General features: G+C 43.1%; 2 protein-coding genes across 2 annotated transcripts in view; both read right to left on the bottom strand.

The window, feature by feature from the left end:
• Positions 1-26,302, bottom strand: part of LOC143767458 (uncharacterized) — a 158,723-nt gene that overhangs the window by 24,432 nt on the left and 107,989 nt on the right. The gene's annotated exons all lie outside the window — the stretch shown is intronic.
• On the bottom strand, positions 1,656-25,685 carry LOC143767451 (uncharacterized). Its single transcript, XM_077255791.1, has 11 exons — positions 25,626-25,685; positions 8,689-8,829; positions 8,380-8,559; positions 8,172-8,295; positions 7,993-8,090; positions 6,983-7,132; positions 6,681-6,857; positions 6,475-6,598; positions 6,294-6,391; positions 6,011-6,095; positions 1,656-3,892 (listed from the first exon to the last, which is right to left on the bottom strand). The coding sequence occupies exons 1-11, from the start codon at positions 25,650-25,652 to the stop codon at positions 2,106-2,108; spliced, it is 2,991 nt and encodes a 996-aa protein (XP_077111906.1). The 5' UTR covers positions 25,653-25,685; the 3' UTR covers positions 1,656-2,105.

Genomic DNA, 26,302 nt, shown 5'->3' with positions numbered 1-26,302 from the left:
GTCTGAATACTTTCCGTACCCCTTTAAATCAAACATCTTCTCCAATATCCAACAACAACCTCCAGCCATGCAACAAAAGGCTAGCCAGGACTCAGTTTATATAGGAGACCGGAGTGGCTAACAGTCGTTTTTTGTCATCAGGATCCGTTTTTTTTTCTCATAGACTTGTATTAACGAAGGATCAATCTCTCTCCGGAACAGCTAGTAGGTTCCAGAGAAAAAACGGATCCGTCGCATCAGTTTTTCACAATTTGTAATGGAACAGTTTTTTCAAAATTCGCCGGATTGAGCCTGATGGCAAAAAACTGATGTGTGAAAGTAGCCTTATAGTCCGAAAAATACGGTAATCAACCTGATCGGTAGACGTGGTCACGAGAAAAAATAAAAACGCCAGAAATGTGGTTTTTTTTGGCTCCTACTCCTCCCTAAAATAAAATAGAGACAGATCAAAATATCATGTACGCTCAAAAATGCTATCAATAAAAACATTGGCTCGTCAAGCAAAACATCAAGCTTTCATCTAGCTCAATCAATAGAAACACAGCAATGTTAGGCTATGTACCCACATTCCGGATCTTCAGCGTTTTTTTAGCGTTTTTGGGCCAATTTCCACTGCTTAAACGCTTACATTAAGCATCCCATTATTTAATGCACTCTGCAATTTTTGTGCCCATGCTGCGTTTTTTTCCGCAAAAAAAAACGCATCGTGGAAAAAATGCAGCTTATTCATTAATTTTGCGGAAAATCTGCGGATTTGCCGCTGTAGAATTGTATTTAGACCATTGGAGAAAAAACGCTAAAAATCCACGAGAAAACAACAAATATGAGCAAAAACACGGTAAAAAAATGCAAGCGGATTTCATGCGAAGGGAGTCCGGATTTCTTCGGGAAAATTCTGCATACTTTCAGCTACGTGGGCACATAGCCTTACAGGTCTCGAAAAATGGCCAACACAAACACCTACTTTTTTTTTTACAAATCTTTGAGGTTTTTTTGTTTACTTAAATAGAAATCTTTAACAAGTTTTGCATCGGTTAATCGTACTAACTTGGAAAAATCATGATTCCGAGTAGCTCTTAGGCCGGGATCACACACAGCGAGATACGGCCGAGTCTCGCAGGTTAAAACCAAGCTCTGGCACCGGCACTCCAGAGCGGAGCTTGCGGCCGCATAGCAATACATGGAGCCGCACGCTCCGCTTTGGAGCCAGTCTCACACGTCCAGATATTTCCGGTACCAGAAGAAACGGTCCCGGAGCTATCTGTTTCCGTGTGTGCACGTAGGCCATCCATGTGTCCTCCGTGTATTGAAAAAATTTGTTTCAATTTTAACCCTATGACTTTAAAAAAGCACAAGGCCAGCACAAGGACGGCATCTGTGTGCGGTATGTGTTTAAACGCACCCATTGACTTTAATGGGTCCGTGTGATCCGTGCGCTCCCACGAACACTGACATGTCTCCGTGTTTTGCACACAGAGACACACGGTCCATGAAAACACACTGACATCTGCAAAGACACATTTATTTTCATGTGTCTACGTGTGTCAGTGTCTCCGTTACGTGAGGAAACTGTCACCACACGTACCGGAGCCACTGACCTGTGAAACTGGCCTAAGACAGGATGTATTCCCCAAAAACAAAACACACAAAACCGTGGCAGAATTGCATTTATTTACAATTTCAGAAAAACTTGGAAAATTAGTTTCTCGTCTTTCAAAACATTGAATGGTAAAGTAAATGGTCTTATTTTACAACTTGTCCGGCCAAATGAAGCACAATACTTTTTTCCATATAGTGAATATATAACGACGTTATGTGGAATATTGCTTTTTATTTGCATTTTAGGTAACAGATGTCTTTTTGTAACTACATATATTTTTTAAAATTCTAAATTGCCTTTTTTTTCTCATTTGTTTTTCTTTGTTATGTTTTCTTGTACAATTTGTCAATAAAATATATAGTTTCTTTCCTTGTGAGTTGTTTTGATGGTCGACCATTTATTATTTAAGTAAAAAGTTTCTCAATTTATTGTATTGTATTACAATGATTTTTTCTGTGTGAATTGCTTTTTGCTTAAAAGGTTCTGAATAATGAGTGAAACATTTCTAACTTTCTGAACATAAATGTGTCTTCTCCCCTGTGTGAATTCTCTGATGTTCAACAAGATGTGTTTTCTGTGTAAAACTTTTCCCACATTCTGAACATAAAAAAGGTTTCTCCCCTGTGTGAATTTTCTGGTGTCTAATAAGTCCTGACTTAACTTTAAAACATTTCCCACATTCTGAACATGAAAATGGCTTCTCCCCGCTGTGAGTTCTCTGATGTCCAACAAGATTTATTTTTTGTGTAAAACATTTCCCACATTCTGAACATGAAAATGGCTTCTCCCCTGTGTGAGTTCTCTCATGTGCAACTAAAAATGAATTATGAGTAAAACATTTCCCACAATCTAAACATGAATAAGGTTTATTTGGTTTATTCCCTGTGTGACCTCTCTGATGTATAATCAAGTTTGATTTGCTCGCAAAACATTTCCCACATTCTGAGCATGAAAAAGGCTTCTCCCCTGTGTGAGTTCTCTGATGCTTAACAAGATTTGATTTCTCTGGAAAACATTTCCCACATTCTGAACATGAAAATGGCTTCTCCCCAGTGTGACTTCTCTGATGTTTAACAAAATGTGATATGTCTGGAGAACGTTTCCCACATAATGAACATGAAAAAGGCTTATCCCCTGTGTGAATTCTCTGATGTTTAACAAGATTTATTTTTTGTGTAAAACATTTCCCACATTCTGAACATGAAAAAGGCTTCACTCCTGTGTGAATTTTCTGGTGTCTAATAAGATTTGATTTCTCGTTAAAACATTTCCCACATTCTGAACATGAATATGGCATCTCCCTTGTGTGTATTCTCTGATGTACAACAAGATTTATTTTCTGAGTAAAACTTTTCCCACATTCTGAACATGAAAATGGCTTCTCACCTGTGTGAGTTCTCGAATGTAGAATTAAAAATGATTTATGAGTAAAACATTTTCCACATTCTGAACATAAGTATGGCTTCACCTCTCTGTGAGTTCTCTGGTGTGCAACAAGATGAGATTTCTCTGGAAAATATTTCCCACATTTTGAACATGAAAATGGATTCTCCTCGGTGTGACTTCTCTGATGTTTAACAAGATGTGATATGTCTGGAAAACATTTTCCACATTTTGTACATGAAAATGACTTCTCCCCTGTGTGAATTCTCTGATGTCTAACAAGATTTGATTTCTTGTTAAAAAATTTCCCACATTCTGAACATGGAAATGGCTTCTCCCCTGTGTGAGTTTTCTCATGATTAACCAGGCTTGATTTGACTGTGAAACGTTTCTCACATTCTGAACATGAATATGGCTTATCCCCTGTGTGAATTTTCTGGTGTTTAATAAGATTTTGTTTATCTGCAAAACATTTTTCACATTCTGAACACCCAAATGGCTTCTCTCTTGTGTGAACTTTCTCATGTGTAACAAGCTGTGATTTCTGGTTAAAATATTTCCCACACTCTAAACAAGAAAATCTTTCATCTTTTGTGTGAATGTTTTGACATGCAACAAAAGACGTCTTGAGGGAATCATTTTCTCCATACTCACAGTGTAAAAATGGCTTCTTTGCTGTAAGAACACTTTGATATTTAATGCCCATTTTGTGACATTTATTTTTCTTAAAAGTCTGTTTTAAATCAGAAGGTAAAACTTGTTTAATAGGACGAGAGGTTAGTTCGGTGCTGTGAATAAATGATGGTAAACCTGGAAAAGTGCCACACAATTCAGTTATATCTTTAGAGACATCAAGGTCATGTGATTTAAAAACTGTCGATGTGATCTCCTGTGATCTGGTATAATCATCTGCCAAGAATAAAAACAATTATTTTTTAATAAAATAATCCTAAAAATTAAATTTTTACAACATCTCTATGTAAAATATAAATATAAAATGCAAATTTTTGCTGAAAAATTTAATAAGACAAAAACGGTTCACGTTATAACAGTAGACCTTAGCATGAACTACTAGGGCATGATATTTGGTTCTTTTTGTTTATTCCAACTCCTAAACAGTGTACAAAAAAGCCTTTAAAAATAATATTTAGTCCAAACGGATACAGCTCCCAAAAGACAATCCAGCAAAATCCGCACTCTCAAAGCCAAATGTCTCTATCCTTTTAGGCCGTGAAGGGAAGAACACACTTAATTTATTATGTGTGAATCTCATAAAACACAAACTGAGCGTAATGTAATGGACACTAAAGAGGCATATTTGCAATCTTTGCTCTGCAACTCCATAGCATGCTAATTTATCAGAAGTGTCTTTAGAGTCAAAATAGTCACTACACCAATAAGTGAATTCCCTGAAGGGTAACATTTTCAAATATGGGGTCAATTTATGGGGTTTTCTACCAATTTATTTTTCTGCCATTTTGGCACTTTACGTGTCTAGAAATGGTAGCCACAAATTATTCTAGAAAAACCAGTTTTCCATTATTTACATGGCGCTCCATCCCTTTTGAGCCCTGCCGCGTGCCCAGACAGCAGGGCACAACCATATATAGGGAACAGGCAGATTCAGGAGAAATTGCAGAATAAATTGTGGAACCCACTTCTTCTTTTATCCTTTGTGAAAATGAACCCATTCACAACCTTTGACGAACCAATACATCAAAGGTCATGTCCCTGCCTTTGATGTGGGCTCCAACGCTTAATCAGCCAGCAAGTCAATGTAACCTGTTAAAGCCCACTGTCAGTGATTGACAATGGGATTTAACATGTAATTTTTTTGTCCATACACTATGTTAAAATTAATGATGCTATTCAAAAGTACAACTCGTCCCGCAATAAACAAGCCCTCATACGGCCATATTGATGGAAAAATATAAAAAGATTTAGCTCTTGGAAGAAGAAGAAGAAGAAGAAGAAAAGGATAAAGTAAAGTGCAAAAATGGAAATGGTTTTAAAAGGGGTTGAAACATTTTTGGGGTACATCAACATTTTAGTAAAAAAAAATTCTAATTATTGTATTATCCTTTGTATTATTTCATGAAAAGAACTTAAACAGTTAAACTTCCTAGTTGGTTTATTGTACTATCAGAAATTCAGTTTTCTAAAACATAAACTCCTCAAAGTCATTTCATAACTGACTTCTTCCTTCAAAAAGTAGGATTTGTAAATTTCCAAGAACATAGGAAAACTGGTTGCTTAACTATTAAAGACTAAAAAAATATTTAAAAGGAGGATAAAAGGAGGACATATCTGCTAAAGTAATAGCACTTCACCCAGACAGTTTTCATCATCAATGATTTAGTAACTAAATGTGAAACATCTCTGGGTAATTAGGGCATATGATTTGGCAATCCAAACTTTCTAATATTTTTTGCCAGATAGGTTACTTGTAGAATTTTTAGACATTTAGAGAGATTTTTTTAGCACAGTGCAAAAAACTGGAGTTACACTTTTATGATGGAGAATTGGAGCTCCTATGAGTTATGACTAGAAAAGTAGAGAAAGTATTATTAGTTATTCATATTTCAGGAGAGATTGTTGAAATCCTTAGGATTGAAAACACAACGGAATTTATATCGTGGATTACAGCCATCAATATTGCACAGCTTAGAGACATATCATGGCAGAGGAGTGCCATTTTTTGAGTAGCTCATCGTGAACCTCCTTAAAGTTAGTTGGTTCTTTTCTCACAGAAACTGAAAAGTCAGGATAAAGGGAAATTCTGCTGTTACTGTTTAGAAATTCACATTTGATCAAGGTTAAAAATGAAACTTAATTTACTTGTCTAATAAGGGGGCTTTTCATTTTCTGGTCTCTCAGATTTATCAATGGATGACTCACAGTACAGTATAGTGACAGAATGGAGACCACATGATTGTGATATGGATGGACAACACAACCAAAAAAGCAGCCACAACCAGTGACTGAAAAGAATCTGTAACTTCTCTTCATTTAGTGGTTACCACTCACCTGGGTAGTCATAGGTAGGAATTTCTTCTTTACACCACTCATCACCTGTCAAGTATATCTCTGTAATATGAGTCAGATCTTTACCCTGAAACAAATATTGTAAAAGTCACAGTCAGATGGAGAAGTCACATCTATGATCAGCTCTAATCCTGCCATCTCCTCCATTCTCATTACACAAGTATAACACATATAATACTGATGGATAAACCAAGACTAAGCACAAGACCTTCACAGCAGTCTACACATCATAGGGGAGATCTCATGACACCTTCTCTCCATCTACCTGATGATCCTGAGGAACATCAGGATTTTCTTGTTTACAGTCCAGTGGCAGAAGAGGACGGGGACATCTCTGTGGTGTTGTCCTCTTACTGGATAGAACTGGAGGAAACACATAGAGGGAATTAATTCATTCTTTACCTACAGATAATTATAGGCCGTGTCTATTTAGTCCTGGCTATTACCTGGTAATGTGAGGAGCTGGGGAACCTCCATCTTGACATCTTTGTACAGATCTTTGTGTCCTTCTAAATACTCCAACTCATCGATGGCAAAATAGACGGCAACGTCCTGACACTTTATAGGAACCTGACACATACAATGATATTGTCATTCCCCTGATCTCTTCATAGCATTACTGTATAATGTCCCAGCTTCCCAGCAGTGTCACCTCTCCAGTCAGCAGCTCAGTCATCTTGTAGGCGAGTTCTAGGATCTTCTGGTCATTGATATCCTCATGTATCAGGGGGTGAGGTGAAGGTCCCGTGATTGGGTCCAGGGATTTTCCCCATCCCTCAGACACAGGGGCCTGACAGCGCTCACTAGAGGTCTTCACTACTGTGTAATCCTGGAGAGACACATTAATAAATCTCACTACAGATATTTCCAGAGTCCTCACCTCTCCAGTTCTGTCCATCTGTTATTCCCATGTAGATAAGAATGATGTAATGTGACGTCATCAGAATCTCTCACCTCTCCAGTAATCCAGAAGAGGATCTCTAGGGTGAGGTATAATATCCTCTCCACCATCTTGTCCCTGTCCCTATCCATCCCTGATGGGCCAATCTGGAAAAATATATTATGTAGAAGATATCCACTGAGATGATTCCAAATTGGAGAAACCTGAAAGGGGAGAAGAAGAGCTAATGTAACATCATTAAGAATGCCAGATGTGGCGTGTAAATTTTGTATTTATCAATTGTTGGAAAATCCCTTTCTTCTCTTCCTAATATTTGCAGTTACTGGTCATCACGATGCAGCTGTAGTTTTCTCCCTGTCACATACTATTATATGATGCCATTGCACAAGATGTTTAACTCCCTAGATGCTGTGATCAATAGTGACCGTCTCATCTGGGTTGTTGAATCTTGCATCAGCATCTTGCTACGAGATCACATGCGTCGATTGTTGCCATTGCACTTGATAAAAAATAAAAATGTTCTGGTACTTGGAGACCGATGACATAAAAGTGAAATTTCTTTCCAAATAGTGAGATATTATTGTAGAAAGTTGTGCAACAAATATTCCCAATTCATAATTATTAGTGATAGAGCATCAGAGTGCTTGGGCACGCTCGTTACTAGATCAAGTATCGCAGGTACTCAGCGCCATACTCGAGTCCCCGCCCCGCATTTTTGCCGCCTGTTAAGCAGCCAATGAACATGGGGGATTGTTCACCATACACAGTAATGCTGTAGCTATTTTGAATACTGGCATTACTGTGATTGACCGAACGCATCACGTCATGGGGTCTTGTATAAGACCCAGTGACGCGATGTTCAACACACTGTGTTCAGTAAGCAGTTTAGTGACAGATGCTATAGGAGGAAAATCTATGATCAGCTCTAATCCTGCCATCTCCACCGTTCTCATTACACAAGTATAAAACATAATACTGGTGGATAAAACAAGACTGAGCACAAGACCTTCACAGCCATCTACACATCATAAGGGAGATCTCATGACACCTTCTCTCCATCTACCTGATGATCCTGAGGAACATTGGGATATTTTTCTTTACAGTCCTGTGGTAGAAAAGGACCGGAACATCTCTCTGGTGTTGTCCTCTTACTGGATAGAACTGGAGGAAACACATACAGGAACTGAATTCATTCTGTACATACAGATACATAGGCCATGTGTATTTAGTCCTGTCTATTACCTGGTGATGTGAGGGGATGGAGAACCTCCATCATGACTTCTTGGTAGACATCTTTGTGCCCTTCTAAATACTCCCACTCCTCCATGGAGAAATAGACGGCGACATCCTGACACCTTATAGGAACCTGACAAATACAATAATACCGTCATGCCCCCAGATCACTTCATAGTGTTATTGTATGTTGTCCCCGCATTCCCAGCAGTGTCACCTCCCCAGTCAGCAGCGCAATCATCTTGTAGGTGATTTCTAGGATCTTCTGGTCATTGATGTCCTCATGTATCAGGGTGTGAGGTAGAGGCCATATGATTGAGCTTAGGAATCTTCCCCATCCCTCAGACACAGGGTCCTGACAGCGCTCACTAGAGGTCTTCTTTACTACTGTGTAATCCTGGTTATGGAGAGACACATTAATAAATCTCACTACAGATATTTCCAGAGTCCTCACCTCTCCTGTTCTGTCCATCTGTTATTCCCATAGATAAGAATAATGTAATGTGATGTCATCAGAATCTCTCACCTCTCCAGTAAGCCGGAAGAGGATCTCTAGGGTGAGGTGTAATATCCTCTCCATCTTGTCCCTATCCATCCTTGATGGGTCAATCAGGAAAATACTCGTACACAGAAGGTCTCCACTGAGAGGATCCGATATTGTAGGGACCTGAATGGGAAGATGAGACGATGTAACATCATAAAAAATCCCAGATGTGACATGTACATTTTGTATTTATCGAATGTTGGAAAATCCCTTCTCATCCTGATATTTGCCGTTTCTGTACATGACAATGCAGCGGCAGTTTGGTCACTGTCACATTCTATTGCCAATTGAACATCCCCACACAGTTCCCTTAAAACTAGAACTGTTATTAAATGCCCTCTGCATAAAAATATCTTTCCATACTATGGCCTAAATAAGTATTCTATGGTATACGGCCTCCACATTCTCTATCTTTATGAACTACATCCACCACACTGTCCTCCTTACTGATCTTTAACCACCCCACTATCTGCAATTATCAGCTATAACCGCCCCACTGTCCCCTCTTATGAACCAAAGCCTATACCATGGCCATGCACTTTCCATTGTTTTCCCTTACATTCTTTATACTGTATGTCTACAATGCCCCTATATCTCCACCCTGCCATGCTAACCTCTCTTCATACTGTACCCCCATTTCATGCTGCCCCTTCTCCATATTCATTTTGAGCTCCTTTCTTACGCTATGAACTCACCAAACTGTTCCCCTACATGGTATGATGGTCACCACAGTTGCCCATAAAGTATTATATCCACCACAGCACTCCATATACAGTGGGGGAAATAATTATTTGATCCCCTGCTGATTTTGTAAGTTTGTCCACTGACAAAGACATGAACAGTCTATAATTTTAAGGGTAGGTTAATTTTAACATTGAGAGATACTTATTTTCCCCACTGTATAGTGTGATGACCCCTACAGCATCTCATACAGTATTATAGTCCCCCCAGTCATTGATAGTGTAATCCCCCCACAAACTGTTATATACAGTATAAAACCTCACACAGCATGATATCCACCACAGCCCCCCATAAACAGTATGATGAAGCCACAGCCAGACCCCAGTATAACATGTATCACATAGCGATAGCCCCCCCTAGTATAATGTACCCCACATCCAGCCCCTCAGTATATTTACCCCTAGTTTGATAGGCCTCCAGTATTATGTTTCACACAGCCAGTCTCCAGTATAATATATTCCCCATAGTGTGACAGGCCCCCAGTATAATATATACCCAATTGTATGATAGGCCCCAGTATAATACGTACCCCATAGCGTGATAAGCCCCCAGTATAATATGTACCCATAGTGTGATAGGCCCCCAGTATAATATATACACGATAGTATGATAGGTTCCCAGTATAATATAAACCCCAGTGTGCTAGGCTCACAGTATAATATGTAGCCGATAGTAAAATAGCCCCCAGTATAAAACGTACCCCATAGTGTGATAGGCTCCCAGTATAATATGTATCCCATAGTGTCATAAGCACTCAGTATAATTTTCCTCACGGTAACCACCCAGTATAATCTTCCCCCACAGCCAGCCCCTAGTAAAATATATCCCATAGTGCAGACCTGGGCAAAGCCCTCTGGATGTCTCAGTCCAGCCTGCGGACCGAGATAGCAGTGGGGCTGGAAATCAGAGGTCCACAGGCAGCACGGTGTCTGCCCGCTCACTGTTTCCATCTGTGCTGCGCCGCTGACTCCTCTGGTGGAGGATGAGCCTCCGGCCACTTCCTCCACCAATCAGCGTGTGAAACCGCTGATGCCATTACGTCATTTCATTGCGTCAGCTGTGTTCTGTGGAGAGTCAGTGCACCGGAGGCAGGGAGAGAAGCAGAGTGCCAGGGAACGGGACCAAGGTGAGTATGTGGTGGTCTTTCATTTTTTTTTCATGTGTATGGGATGTTTTGGTGGGCATGGGGAGGCTATGGTGCACATGGGGGGGGGGGTGACATGGTGCTGCACATGGGGGGTGACATGGTACTGCACATGGGGGTGTCATGGTGCTGCGCATGGGGGGTGACATGGTACTGCGCATGGGGGTGACATGGTACTGCGCATGGGGGTGACATGGTACTGCACATGGGGGGTGACATGGTACTGCACATGGGGTTGTCATGGTGCTGCATATGGGGGAGACAGGGTGCTGCATATGGGGGGACATGCTGCACATGGGGAGGCTATGAGCGCGACATGCAGTGTATATAGGGAGGCTGTGTGGGGCTCATGGAGTGTATATAGGGAGGCTGTGTGGGGCTCATGCAGTGTATATAGGGAGGCTGTGTGGGGCTCATGCAGTGTATATAAAGAGGCTGTGTGGGGCTCATGCCGCATATAAGGGGTTGTTGGGGAGCTTATACGATATATACGGGGATGTAAGCATATTTAATTCTGATCATATTAAGTGATACATTTAATAATAATAAAATTATCAATAATATAATGATTGTAATATATTGATATTAATATTGAGCAGAATTAATTTAGGCCTATTGGTTCAGCCCTCCACAACAGTCACGGTCTCTCATGTCGCCCCTCGGGAAAATTGCTCACCCCTGCCATAGTGTGATAGACCCCCCAGTATAATGTCCCCCACAGCCAGCCCCATTATAATATGAACCTCAAAGTGATAGGCCCCCACTATAATATACCCCACAGCCATCTCCCAGTACAATATGCACCCCTAGTGTGATAGGCCCCAGAATAATTTCTCCCCACAGCATGCCCCTGTATAATATATACCACATAGTATGATAGGCCCCCAGTATAATGTTCGCCACAGCCAGCCTCCAATATAATGTATACAACATAGTTTGATAGGCCCCCAATATAATATATACCCCATAGTGTGATAGGCCCCCATATAATATATCCCATAGTGTGTTAGGCACCCAGTATATGTACCTCATAGAAAGATAGGCCACCAGTATAAAATGTACCCCCATAATGTGATAGACACCCAGTATAAAATGCAATCATAGTGTGATAGCCCCCCATATAATATATACTCCATAGTATGATAGGCCCCAGTATAATATATACCCCATAGTTTGATAGCCCCCCAATATAATATATACCCAATAGCATGATAAGCCCCCAGTATAATATGTACCCATAGCGTGATAGGCCCCCAGTATAATATATACCCCATAGTATGATAGGCCTCTAGTAGAATATATAGCCATAGTGTGATAGGCCTGTGTGATGTAGTCACCGGTGGAGCCTCTGCTCCTGTCTCAAGCGGCCCTTATTTCTATTGCATTTGCGTCTGATAGGCTCAAATACAATTGAATGTGGGGAAGGAGTGATACCCGGGGTGTAGGCAGAGAGAGGGGTGAGTGGTGTCAGTAGCTGACTCTGCTCTATTGTGTCACTGTGCTGAATGCCTGCAGCTGGGGTAAGGTGTCTGGTGATCGCAGGTATTCAGCAATGTCAGAAGGTATTTTCCCCTCAAAGTGTGCCCCCCTTGGGGAGGCAGCGCCATAGGAAGGTGCCTACACTACTCATCCTTCATCTCAGCCCTGGTCGCGAGCCACATTCAGCTCCTACCCCACTCAAAGTAATGACACCCAGAACTCCATTACTGGTATAATGACAGCAAAAGCTTTTCCACTGAAATAACACCAAGGCAGTATGCCAAGTTCCAGGGTTTCCTATCTTACCCCTATTAAGATCTGCTATTCTGTGCAGGGCTACACACAAGTCACCATCTAGAGATCTCCTCATAATAGCTGTTTGCTATATCTGGTGCTAATGCACCAAGCTGGCACATAGCACACATCACAAGCCCACGAGGCACATGTGGTTCACGGACTACAGGTTGGAGACCCCTGCTCTAAAAATTTTGAGCAATGGCCACATGATGACCTTGTTGATATGATGAAGGAGAAAGAGGACAAGAAAAATAACAAACCATGGACCGCATACACATTTTTGGGTGAGAAAGGGGCAATGGGAATACAGCAGAAAAAAGGAATAACTAACCCTTAGCCTGGGAACTTGCCGCGTGTGGGTGCTCTGGGGAACAGTTGCCCGCCTTCTCCCTCTGGCCACCCCACTGCCTCTTCCTACCTTTGGCAATACTGAAAATCCTTCCCCCTCTGCGTTTTTGTCCTTACTCTACATGGCACCATCCCAGGTTGGGTCAGTGACTTCATCGACCATCACCTCGTCACTTCCAACTCTGGTCCTCCTCACTTGATGACTTAAGAACATCACCTGTTGGCAACTGTGTCTCATCATCATCTACCTCTTGAGACACTAATTGCCAATCTGCACCATCATCTTCCTCGAACCGTGGCTGTTAGCACTGTTCTAGTTTCAAGAGTAGTGTCTCTCGCTCCACTGCAAAGTGGGACAGGAAGCTAGGCCTCGTGGATGAGCATGTTTGTTGTGCTCCCGCAGCAGGCAGTTTTTGTCCTTACTCTACATGACACCTTCCCAGGTTGGGTCAGTGACTTCTTCGTCCATCACCTCATCACTTCCAACTTTGCTGCTCCTCACTTGTTGACTTAAGAACATCACCTGTTGGCAACTGTGTCTCATCATCATCTACCTCTTGATACACTAATTGCCGTTCTGCACCATTATCTTCCTTGGACCGTGGCTGTTTGCGCTGATCTGGTTTCAAGAGTAGTGTGGCTCACCCCATTGCAAAGTGGGACAGGAAGCTAGGTCTCGTGGATGAGCATGTTTGTTGTGCTCCCGCAGCAGGCAGTTTCACCTGGCCTGCTGCCTTGGCGTGCACCATCAGTAGCACGTTCACTTCCCTTTCCCTTAAAGCCCACCTTGCACATTTTAAATTAGGTACATAATATATGCCTGAAAACTTTTTGGTATTAATAGGAAAAAGAAATTAGGTAGCCCTGAAAAGGAATATTTAGCAAGGGCCGAATAATGACCGTATAAAAATTTTGAGTGAGAGCTGCCAGTTCACTCACTAAAAATTTGTAGCGAGTGCCGCTTGATGACTATGTTAAAATTATGAGCGACGGCCGCCTGTTTGCCCTCTAAAAATTATGATTGAGGGCTGCATGTTTACACTCTAAAAATTTATAGCGAAGGCTGCCTGTTTACCCTCTTAAAATTTGAAGTGAGGGCCACATGATGACCCGCTAAAAATTTTGAGCAAGGTCCACATGATGATGACCGTGTTGATATGGTGGTGGTGAACAAAACAGGAAACCATGAAACGTATACCATTTTTTGGGGTGGGAAGGGGTCCATGGGAATATATCAGAAAGAAACAAACATTTTTTCTGCTTCTGTCATCTGGTGAGGTTGAGAAGTCTTGGTCAATCCCGGCCTCTTTCATTTTCATAAAAGTCAGCTTGTCAAGATTTCCAGTTGCACTTATCAGTTATTATGACACCAGAAGTACTAGAAACCTGCTCTGACAAAACACTAGTAGGGCAGACCAGCAACTCCAAGGTGTAGAGGGGAAGTTCATGCCACTTGTCCAGCTTGGATACCCAATAGTTGTACGGCACAGAGAAATCACAGAGGACGCTGGTACAGTCGGCTAGGTACTCATTCACTTTCTTCTAAAAAATTTTCCACCTTGTCAGACTACCTCATGCATCAGGGCCTGGGCGCTGGGAGGGTCGAATGAAACTGCCCCATACCTTTGATAGTGTTTCCCTGCCTCTTTTAGACCTGGTTTGTGTCTCCCCTCTTTGGTTGCTTAAGGATCTATGACCTCTGCTGCCAGTCTTCTCAGATGAGAATTTTTGTACTAATTGTTAGACTAAGGCCTTCTGGTATTGCACCATTTTACTAGTCCTCTCTGCCGTAGGATGGAAAAATGGAAAGTTCTCCTTGTGGCATGGGTCGAGAAGGGTAAACGACCAGAAATCAGTGTTTGACCAAAATGCTTGTAACGCTAGGGTCATGTGAAAGGCAGCAGGACATAAAGTCAGCTATGTGTGCCAGACTTCCAACAGGCAAGATTTCCCTGTCTCCACCAGGAGGACGACTCTCCATCACCTCCTCTTCATCAGCCCATCCACTCTGAACAGACGGATGATGCTGGTGCGGCAGTACCCTATGTAGCGCAGGCAACCATCTCCTATTCCCCCTTCTCATTATCATAATCTGTGCTGAGAAGATGAGATGAGGCTGCTCAATTTTTCCCTGTATACGTTCTTCCTCCATCTCCACTTGGTCCACATGCAAAGCCTCCTCATTATTTGTGAGCAGCAAGTGTTTGAGTAGACACAGAAGTGAGATGGTTACACTAATTATGGCGCCACTCACTATCTTGGTTGATTCCTCAAAGTTTTGCAGAATGTCACAGATGTCAGGCTGACTGATTTAATAAAGGGCAAGTTGTAGCTGGTATTCAACTACTGCCCTCTGCGGCACAAAGCCTTGCCAACATGTGTACTGTGTAGTTTCAGCATGTAATTGTATTGCACACTAGTCAGAAAGCTAGCACTTGCAAGCGCAGCTGCAGCATTGCCAGACCAGCAGCAGCTATAGCTGACTTGTGGAAATGGGTGCACATATGGCATACCTTCAGAAGTAGCTCAGGCAAATCTGGGTAGGTTTTCAGAAACCAATGAACCACTAAGTTGAGCATGTGGGGGAGGCATGGTACATTTGTGAGCTTGCCAAGCTTCAGAGCCGCCATCAGGTTATGACCATTATCGCACACGATCATACCTGGTTGTAGATTCAGCGGTGAAAGTCACAGATCTATCTGGTCTGTTTTACCATTCCAAAACTCTGCGGCGGTTTGCCATTTGTCACCTAACAAATTAGTTTCAGCAGAGCCTGTTGCTGCTTCACCAAGGCAGTGCTTCCAGTTTGCGACTTATATGGACGACTTGCTCTGAGATGACAAATCGGAGATGGAGGATGAAGTGCAGGAACTGATGTAGGAGATGGAGAAAACCCTGATGGAACTAAGGTCCGCAATCCTCGGTGTCGGTTAGCACATGTGCTGTCCCAGGGTCCGACTAGGTCCTGGCCTCCACAAGGTTGACCCAGTGAACCTTCAGGGAAATGTAGTGTCCCTGGCCACAAGCACTTGTCGGTTGTTAAGTAGACCTTCCCAGTAACTGCATTGGTCAGGGCATTAGTTATGTTATGGGACACATGCTGGTCTAAGGCGGGGACAGCACACCAGGAAAAATAGGGGCGGCTGGAAACCAAGTACCAAGGGATGGCTGCCACCATGAGGTTGCGGAAAACCTCTGTGTCCACAAGACAAAATGATAAAAATTTCCAGGCCAAGCAGTCTGGAAATGTGCCCAATTTATGTTTGAGCATGTGGGTGGCTGGGTATTTTCTGTTGCGTTCCAAGGCCTGGGGTAGGGACAGCGGAACACTGCTGGGACTAGGAATTGTACTTGGTTGTTGATGGTGCTTGCAAAAGTGCAACAACAGGTGAAGGGCGGAAAGCATCCACACCTGCGTGCTGGACAGGGTATTGGCAAGCACGTGCCACAGGGAAAGAGGCAGTGGTGACACCTGCAGACACCGGTTGAGGACCCAGGCATTTGTTCCACCTAGTCAGGTGCCTGATTACATGTGCCTGAGCATGCTAGTGGTGGTCAGGATGGTAGTGGTCAGGCCCCTGCTGATTTTGGTACAGCATAGGCTGCAAATGATTGTTCTTTTATAGTTTGCTCTTTCTTTGAAAAAAAAAACAAAACACAGACTGTGGAACACCTAACAGGGGGCCCTCGCTAAAAATCTTTAGAGGGTAAATAGGCGACCCTCACTTCAAATTTTTAGAGGGTCATCAGGTGGCCCATGCTCACAACCTTGAGAGGATAAACAGGAGGCCCTTGCTCAGAATCTTGAGAATGTGAACAGGCGGCCCCCACTCAATATCTTGAGAGGATAAACAGGCAGCCCTCACTCAAACTTCTTAAAGGATCATCAGGTGGTCCTTGCTCATCATTTTTAGAGGGACACCATGCAACCAACCATTGCTTTCAATTTTTCCAGGGTGTTTATGGTGTCCTCCTTCATAATTTCTACAATTCTCTTATATATGTGTATGTATACCTCCCAGCGGGTAATAGTTTTCAGTCCATGCACTTAGTACACAGGCTATCAGTCTAGGAGTCTCACTCCTTAAAAATGGGGAAGAAATGTTTTCTGAGGCCCTCCTCTACGTGTCTTCCAGGGTGTATTGCAGTCCCTCCTAATTTTTAGCTGCCCTTGCATTTAGTGCATAGGCTTTATGAGTCTAAGGGCTTGTTTCCATTTGCGAGAAACACGTCCGTGTCTCGCATGTGGAAACCAAGCTCTGGCGCCAGCACTCCAGAGCGGAGCGTGCGGCTCCATGTGTTGCTATGCGGCCGCACCACTCCGCTCCCAAGTGCCAGCACCAGAGCTTGGTTTCCATATGCGAGACACGGATGTGTTTCTCGCAAATGGAAACAAGCCCTCACAGTCCCACTATCTAACAGTGTTAACAGAATGTGTATGAGACCCTCTTTTATGTCTAATAGAGGGTGTATCATAGAAACATAGTTAGCACGGCCGAAAAAAGACAATTGTCCATTCAGTTCAGCCTATATTCCATCAGAATAAATCCCCAGATCTACGTCCTTCTAAAGAACCTAATAACTGTAAGATACATATTGTTACGCTCCAGGAAGACATCCAGGCCTCTCTTGAACCCCTCGACTGAGTTCGCCATCACGACCTCCTCAAGCAAGGAATTCCAGATTCTCACTGCCCTAACAGTAAAGAATCCTCTTCTATGTTGGTGGAAAAACCTTCTCTCCTCCAGACGCAGAGAATGCCCCCTTGTGACAGTCACCTTCCTTGGTATAAACAGATCCTTGGAGAGATATTTGTATTGTCCTCTTATATGCGTATACATGGTTATTAGATCGCCCCTTAGTCGTCTTTTTTCTAGACTAAATAATCCTAATTTTGCTAGTCTCTCTGGATATTGTAGTTCTCCCATCCCCTTTATTATTTTTGTTGCCCTCCTTTCTACTCACTCTAGTCCATTATATCCTTCCTGAGCATCGGTGCCCAAAACTGTACAGAGTACTCTATGTGTGGTCTAACCAGGGATTTGTATAGAGGCAGTATAATGCTCTCATCATGTGTATCCAGACCTCTTTTAATGCACCCCATGATCCTGTTTGCCTTGGCAGCCGCTGCCTGGCACTGGCTGCTCCAGGTAAGTTTATTATTAACTTGGATCCCCAAGTCCTTCTCCATATCAGATTTACCCAGTGGTTTCCCATTCAGTGTGTAATGGCGATATTAATTTCTTCTTCCCATGTGTATAACCTTACATTTATCATTGTTAAACTGCATCTGCCACCTTTCAGCCCAAGTTTCCAACTTATCCAGATTCATCTGCAGCAGAATACTGTGAAGGAGAAAATGTCTAATGAAATCAATTATTAAACCTTATATAAGTCAGTTCAGATATGGTGTAGCAAGATGGAGTCTATTTCCTGATCAGCAGCACACTGGAAGGAACTTCTGGAATGTAAAGAGGTCGCTGGGTATTGGACAATCAACTGAATACCATATATGGAAGTGAAGTTGGAAATGAAGTTGGAATGAACCAATCAGAGTGACACTAACTATTCTAAAGTTGTGCGACCTCCCCCATTTCCTGTATTCAGTATTATCCTTTGTTCAGAATAAAGCAGTTGTGAGTGAGCCATCGCTGAGAGAGGCTGTGTGTGTATCGTCTTTGTGAATCTGATACATTCTGGGCCTCTAAGCTAGCACTCAGCTAATATTTGGTCAGGTACAAGCAATCATATAGATCTCCCTTTAAGAGATCACCCTCACAATACTATCTTCTCTTGTATTGACTGCTTTACATAGTTTTGTATCATCTGCAAATATCAATATTTTACTGTGTAAACCTTCTACCAGATCGTTAATAAATATGCTGCAGACAATAGGTCACAACACCGACCCCTGCGGTACCCCACTGGTCACAGCGACCCAGTTAGAGAATATACCATATAACCATTTCTATCGCTAAGCCAGTTAGTTACCCATTTACACACATTTTCCCCCAGACCCAGCATTCTCATTTTGTGTACCAAGGTATCAAACGCTTTGGAAAAATCAAGATATACCACGTCCAATGACTCACCTTGGCCCAGTCTATAGCTTACCTCTTAAAAAAAACTGATTAGATTGGTTTTACAGGAGCGATTCCTCATAAACTCATGCTGATATGGAGCTAAACAGTTATTCTCAATGAGATAATCCAGAATAACATCCCTCAGAAACCCTTCCAATATTTTACCAACAAAAGAGGTTAGACTTACTGGCCTATAATTTCCAGGTTCACTTTTAGAGCCTTTTTTGATTATTGGTACCACATTTGCTATGCGCCAGTCCTGTGGAACAGACCCTGTCGCTATAGAGTCCCTAAATATAAGAAATAATGGTGTCTATTACATTACTTATTTCTCTTAGGGTACTGTCACACAGTGCAATTTTGATCGCTACGACGGCACGATCCGTGACGTCGCAGCGTCGTATGATTATCGCTCCAGCGTCGTAGACTGCTGTCACACTTTGCAATCACGGCGCTGGAGTGATGCCGAAGTCCCCGGGTAACCAGGGTAAACATCGGGTTACTAAGCGCAGGGCCGTGCTTAGTAACCCGATGTTTACCCTGGTTACCAGTGTAAACGTAAAAAAAACAAACAGTACATACTTACATTCCGGTGTCTGTCCCCCGGCGTTCTGCTTCTCTCCACTGTGTAAGCACCATAGCCGGAAAGCAGAGCGGTGATGTCACCGCTGTGCTCGCTTTCCGGCCGGCAGGCGCTCACAGTGCAGAGAAGCTGAGACGCCGGAGGACAGACACCGGAATGTGAGTATGTACTGTTTGTTTTTTTTACGTTTACGCTGGTAACCACGGTAAACATCGGGTTACTAAGCGCGGCCCTGCGCTTAGTTACCCGATGTTTACCCTGGTTACAAGCGAACACATCGCTGGATCGGTGTCACACACAACGATCCAGCGATGTCAGCGGGTGATCAAGCGACGAAAGAAAGTTCCAAACGATCTGCTACGACGTACGATTCTCAGCAGGGTCCCTGATCGCTGCTGCGTGTCAGACACTGCGATATCGTAACGATATCGCTAGAACGTCACGAATCGTACCGTCATAGCGATGAAAATGGCACTGTGTGACAGTACCCTTAGTACTCATGGGTGTAAGCCATCTGGACCTGGAGATTTATCTATTTTAATCTTATTTAGCCGGTTTCGCACCTCTTCTTGCATTAGATTGGTGACCCTTAATATAGGGTTTTCTATATCTCTCGGCATTTCACCTATCATTTTATTTTCCGCTGTGAATACCATGGAGAAGAAGGTGTATAATATATCAGCTTTTTCCTCGACATCTACAACCATTCTTTCCTAACAATTTTTTAAGGGGTCTACACTTTCACTTATGATTCTTTTACTATTGATATAGTTGAAGAACAATTTGGGATTAGTTTTACTCTCCTTAGCAATGTGCATCTCTGTTTCCTTTTTGGCAGCTTTAATTAGTTTTTTTAGATACAGTATTTTTCTCCCTATAGTTTTTTAGAGCTTCAATTGTGCCATCCTGCTTCAGTAGTTTAAATGCTTTCTTTTTACTGTTAATTGCCCCTCTTACTTCTTTGTTTAGTCACATTAGGTTTTTCCTATTTCTTGTCCTTTTATTCCCACAAGGTATAAACTGCATACAGTCTTTATTTAGGATGTTCTTAAACATTTACCATTTGTTATCTGTTTTCTTATTTGTGAGGACATTGTCCCAGTCAACCAGATTAAAGCTGGAGTTACACTAAACGACTTACCAACGATCACGACCAGCGATACGACCTGGCCGTGATCGTTGGTAAGTCGTTGTGTGGTCGCTGGGGAGCTGTCACACAGACAGCTCTCTCCAGCGACCAACGATCAGGGGAACGACTTCAGCATCGTTGAAACTGTCTTCAACGAGGCCGAAGTCTCCCTGCAGCACCCAGGTAACCAGGGTAAACATCGGGTTACTAAGTGCAGGGCCGCGCTTAGTAACCCGATATTTACCCTGGTTACCATTGTAAAAGTTAAAAAAAAAAAACAGTACATACTCACATTCTGATGTCTGTCACGTCCCCCGGCGTCCACAGGGTTAAAACTGCTTTCGGCAGGAGCGCTGCTAATGCACGCGCTGCTGCCGAGAGCTTCCCTGCACTGAATGTGTCAGCGCCGGCAGTAACAGTGGTAAAGTCACCGCTGTGCTCTGCTTTACGGCCGGCGCTGACACAGTCAGTGCACGCGCTCCTGCCGAAAGCAGTTTTAACCCTGTGGACGCCGGGGGACGTGACAGACATCAGAATGTGAGTATGTACTGTTTTTTTTTTTTAACTTTTACAATGGTAACCAGGGTAAATATCGGGTTACTAAGCGCAGGGCCGTGCTTAGTAACCCAATATTTACCCTGGTTACAAGTGAACTCATCGATGGATCGGCGTCACACACGCCGATCCAGCGATGACAGTGGGTGATCAGCGACCAAAAAAAGGTCCTGATCATTCCCATCGACCAACGATCTCCCAGCAGGGGCCTGATCGTTGGCCGCTGTCACACATAACGAGATCGTTAGCGGGATCGTTGCTACGTCACCAAAAGCGTGATGTTGCAACGATATCGTTAACGATATCGTTATGTGTGACTCAGCCTTAAGGGCATCTCTAAGCTGGACAAACTTTGCCTTCCTAAAGTTCGGTGTTTTTGTGACTCCGACAAGTCCCCCTAGCGAAAGACAAGTGAAACTGTACAATATTGTGGTCGCTATTTCCTAGATGCCTGATGACCTACAGATTTGTTATTTTGTCAGGTCTATTAGATAGTATTAGGTCTAAAAGTGCTGCTCCTCTGGTTGGATTCTGCACTATTTGTGAAAGATAATTTTTCTTTGTTATTAGCAGAAACCTGTTGCCTTTATGGGTTTCGCAGGTCTCTGTTTCCCAGTTAATATCCAGGTAGTTAAAGTACCCCGTAACAAGGACCTCATTAGGGGTTGCAGCTTCATCTATCTGCCTCAGTAGTAGACTTTCCATGATTTCTGTTATAGTTGGGGGTTTGTAACAGACCCCAATGAGAATTTTACTATTTTTCCCTCCATGTATTTTGACCCATATGGACTCGACATCCTCATTGCCTTTGCTAGTATACCCCGCAAAGTGGACTTTAGACAAGACTTTACATAAAGACAAACCCCTCCTCTTCTCTGATTTTTATGATCCTTTCTGAACAGACTGTAACCCTGTAAGTTAACTGCCCAGTCATAGTTTCAGAGTCACTCTTTCATAAATTACACAGGATGTGTCTGACCACGTCACACACACGACTTGCCCAGATAAGGCAGTAAAATGACGGTGCAAAAGCGCTACGTGTGAACATAGCCTAAGGAGTGGAGGAGGCGTTTTTTTTGTCTTATATAGTCTGTGGAGAAAATCTAAACTACTCGAAGATTTCATCCATTATAAGTTCATGCTTAAAACATACAACTCTGCCCTTCACCTCTCCAAACAAACCTATTTTAACACCCTCATCACCTCCACTTTCCAGTCCCTACTCAACCCAAGAGTGCAGGCCCCAACCACAGATCTCCGCACTAACGATCTGACCAATTACTTCAAAGAAAAAATTGACCACATCCGACAGGAAATTATCTCCCAATCCCTACATACCATGCAATGTCCTCCCTCCCCCACTGCATCTAGTTTTCTCTCTGACTTTGAACCCGTTAAAAAAGAAGTAATCAGGCTCCTTGCATCTTCTGACCCGACCACTTGCACCAGTGATCCCATTCCGTCACATCTCCTACAGTCCCTCTCCACGGCTGTCACCTCTCATTTAACAAAAATATTCAACCTTTCTCTCTCTTCCGGTATCTGTCGCTCCTCATTTAAGCATGCCATCATACATCCAATACTTAAAAAACCATCCCTCGATCAAAACTGTGCCGCTAATTATAGACCTGTCTCTAATCTTCCTTTCATCTCTAAACTCCTCAAATGCCTGGTCCACTCCCGTCTTACCCGCTATCTCTCAGATAACTCTCTTCTCGACCCTCTTCAATCTTGTTTCCGCTCTTTACACTCTACTGAAACTGCCCTCACTAAAGTCTCTAATGATCTACTAACAGATAAACGTATTGGTCACTACTCAATGCTAATTCTCTTGGATCTCTCCACAGCATTCAATACTGTGGATCATCAGCTCCTCCTCACTATGCTTCACTCCATCGGCCTCAAGGACACCGTTCTCTCCTGGTTCTCCTCCTATCTCTCTGATCGCTCCTTCACTATATCTTTTGCTGGTTCCTCCTCCTCTCACCTTCTCCTTACTGTTGGGCTTCCTCAAGGATCAGTCCTAGGCCCCCTCCTCCTCTCTTTGTATACTGCCCCTATTGGACAAACAATCAGATTTGGATTCCAGTACCATCTCTATGCTGATGACACCCAATTATACACCTCTTCTCCTGTTATCACGCCTGCCTTTTTAGAAAACACCAGTGATTGTCTTAACACTGTATCCAACATCATGTCCTCCCTCTGTCTGAAACTGAACCTGTCAAAAACTGAACTTCTTGTGTTCTCTCCCTCTACTAACTTACCTATGTGTTGTGAATTCTGCTTTTGGGCTCCCTCCGGTGGTTGTAGGTGGTAATGCAGTTGCCCCTGAGTTGCAGTCCTGGTAAGTTGTATCTGCTGATTGCAGTTCTGACTGGGGTATTTAGGCGTGCAGGATTCATTAGTCCTTGACAGTTGCCAATTGTTGTTGGGAGGTGTAGGACCTCTGCCTGGTTCCTCCTGCCTTTCTGCCAAATCAGCAAAGATAAGTGTCTGGTTTTTTTTTCCTGTGGCACACATGCTGTGTGCTTCACAATTCAGTGCTATTATTTGTGTTTTCTTGTCCAGCTTAGATTGTGTCAGTATTTTCTCAGTCTTGTTGGATTCTCTGGAGTGGTAGATATACATTCCATGTCTTTAGTTAGATTGTGGAACTTTTTATATTATCTGCTGTGGATATTTTTGGAAGGGTTTTAATACTGACCGCCTAGTAATCTGTTCTATCCTTTCCTATTTAGCTAGAGTGGCCTCTTTTGCTAAATCCTGTTTTCTACCTGTGTGTGTCTATTCTTCTCCTACTCACAGTCATTATTCGTGGGGGGCTGCCTATCCTTTGGGGGTCTGCTCTGAGGCAAGGTAGCATTTCTATATCCATCTATAGGGGTATTTAGTCCTCCGGCTGTGTCGAGGTGTCTAGGGTATGTTAGGCACACCCCACGGCTACTTCTAGTTGCGGTGTTAGTTCAGGATTTGCGGTCAGTACAGGTTCCACCGACTCCAAAGAAAGTTTCATGTGGCTCCAAGGTCACCAGATCATAACACCTATGCCCGATATTGCCATTTCTGTGTGTGGTTCCACTGTTACTCCCCAGCAACAAGCCCGCTGCCTTGGGATCATACTTGATTCTGAGCGTTCCTTCACCCCCCACATCCGATCATTGTCTCGCTCTTCTTACCTGCATCTCAAAAACATTTCTTGAATTCGCCCTTTTCTTACTTTTGAATCTGCAAAAACTCTTACTGTTTCACTCATTCATATTCGTCTGGACTATTGTAACTCTCTCCTAAATGGCCTTCCTCTTACCAAACTCTCTCCCCCCCCAATCTGACCTGAATGCTGCGGCCAGGAATATATTCCTCACCAACCGTTACACCGATGCCTCTACCCTGTGCCAGTCATTACACTGGTTACCCATCCACTCCAGAATCCAGTACAAAACTATAACCCTCATTCACAAAGCGCTCCATGGCTCAGCACCACCCTACATCTCCTCCCTGGTCTCAGCCTACCACCCTACCCACTCTCTCCGTTCTGCTAATGACCTGAGGTTAGCATCCTCAATAATCAGAACCTCCCACTCCCATCTCCAAGACTTTTCACATGCTTCGACAATTCATTAGAATGCACTACCCAGGTTAATGCGATTAATCCCCAATCCCCACAGTTTTAAGCGTGCCCTAAAAACACATTTGTTCAGACTGGCCCACCGCCTCAATGCATTAAGCTAATTATCCCTGTGTGGCCCATTCATATAAGTTTAACCAAAATCAGGTACCTCGCATCATGTTCTCATACAATTTATGCAGTTAATAGCCCTCTGTGTCTGTACTGCTACATACTTAGGCTGTTATCTGGTTCATGCAGCTTTACATGAACACCCGAGCCTTACACTATGGCTGGTCCGAATAACTAAAGCAATTGTTACCATCCACCTCTCGTGTCTCCCCTTTTCCTCATAGTTTGTAAGCTTGCGAGCAGGGACCTCACTCCTCTTGGTATCTATTTTGAACTGTGATTTTTGTTAAGCTGTAATGTCTATTGTCTGTACAAGTCCCCTCTATAATGTAAAGCGCTGCGGAATATGTTGGCGCTATATAAATACAATTATTATTATTATATACAAGTCATTACACAGGAAAGAATGTTTTCTTACATTTTTTCCTGTATAATCCATATTATCTTCGGTTCTGTAAGTTTTATTGTTAGTCCATAAAAGTGGCGTAATACTCTGATAATATTGTTCTCAGCAGCGACCTGGGAGTTAGAGATGCATCCAAACATATTTACCATGCTGTTCAATTTCAGCTATTTTACTGCCTCCCCGTTAGGGTCTTCCAGAAAAATGGTCGAGTTTCCCATTGACTTCCATTATACTCATTTTACGATTTTACACATTTTAGTGCTCGCTCATCACTATTAATTGTACATTTAATATTTCAAAATAATAGAGGAGCGGCCGTCTGTCTTCTGCTCACCAAAAACATTAGAGCGTTATCAGTGCATTATATAATATTAATATCCCCCGCTCCCAGTAATGGGGAACCTCCAGCACCTACCTCCACCTGCAGAGCCGCACACCACATAGATGGCTGTTCTGTGCGCACAGGACCTGTGATGAGGTCACAGGAGGGGAGGAGTCAGGGGGTCACATGATCTGGGGCCTCAGTGTATGCAGGATTCTGCTGTGCTGGTTGTCATGGTGCTGGATGAGGGGAAGTTTATGTGTGGGGTCAGGAGGGGTTTACAGTGTGGATGTAGCAGAGCCGTATATGTACGCAGTGTACGGAGTGGAGCCGTGTGTGTATGAGGTGTACGGAGCGTAGCCGTGTGTGTATAAGGTGCACGGAGCGGAACCGTGTGTGTACGAGGTGTACGGATCGGAGCCACGTGTGTATGAGGTGTACGGAGCAGAGCCATGTGTAAGCCAGTAATTGGCTGCCCACTCTCCCCAGTCCCACAAGCTCGCTGCCTCGGGGTAATCCTTGACGCTGATCTCTCCTTCAAACCACATATCCAAGCCCTTTCCACTTCCGGACGACTTCAACTCAACAATATTTCACGAATCCGTACATTCCTCAACCAAGAATCTGCAAAAACCCTAGTCCATGCCCTCATCATCTCTTGCCTTGACTACTGCAACCTCCTGTTCTGTGGCCTCCCCTCTAACACTCTCACACCCCTCCAATCTATTCTAAACTCTGCTGCCTGACTAATCCACCTGTCCCCCCGCTAT

Source organism: Ranitomeya variabilis, chromosome 4 (assembly GCF_051348905.1).
Source record: "Ranitomeya variabilis isolate aRanVar5 chromosome 4, aRanVar5.hap1, whole genome shotgun sequence".
NCBI classification, from domain to species: domain Eukaryota; kingdom Metazoa; phylum Chordata; class Amphibia; order Anura; family Dendrobatidae; genus Ranitomeya; species Ranitomeya variabilis.
Note: the sequence above shows the minus strand (reverse complement) of the source record. Positions and strands in the feature narration are given on the sequence as shown.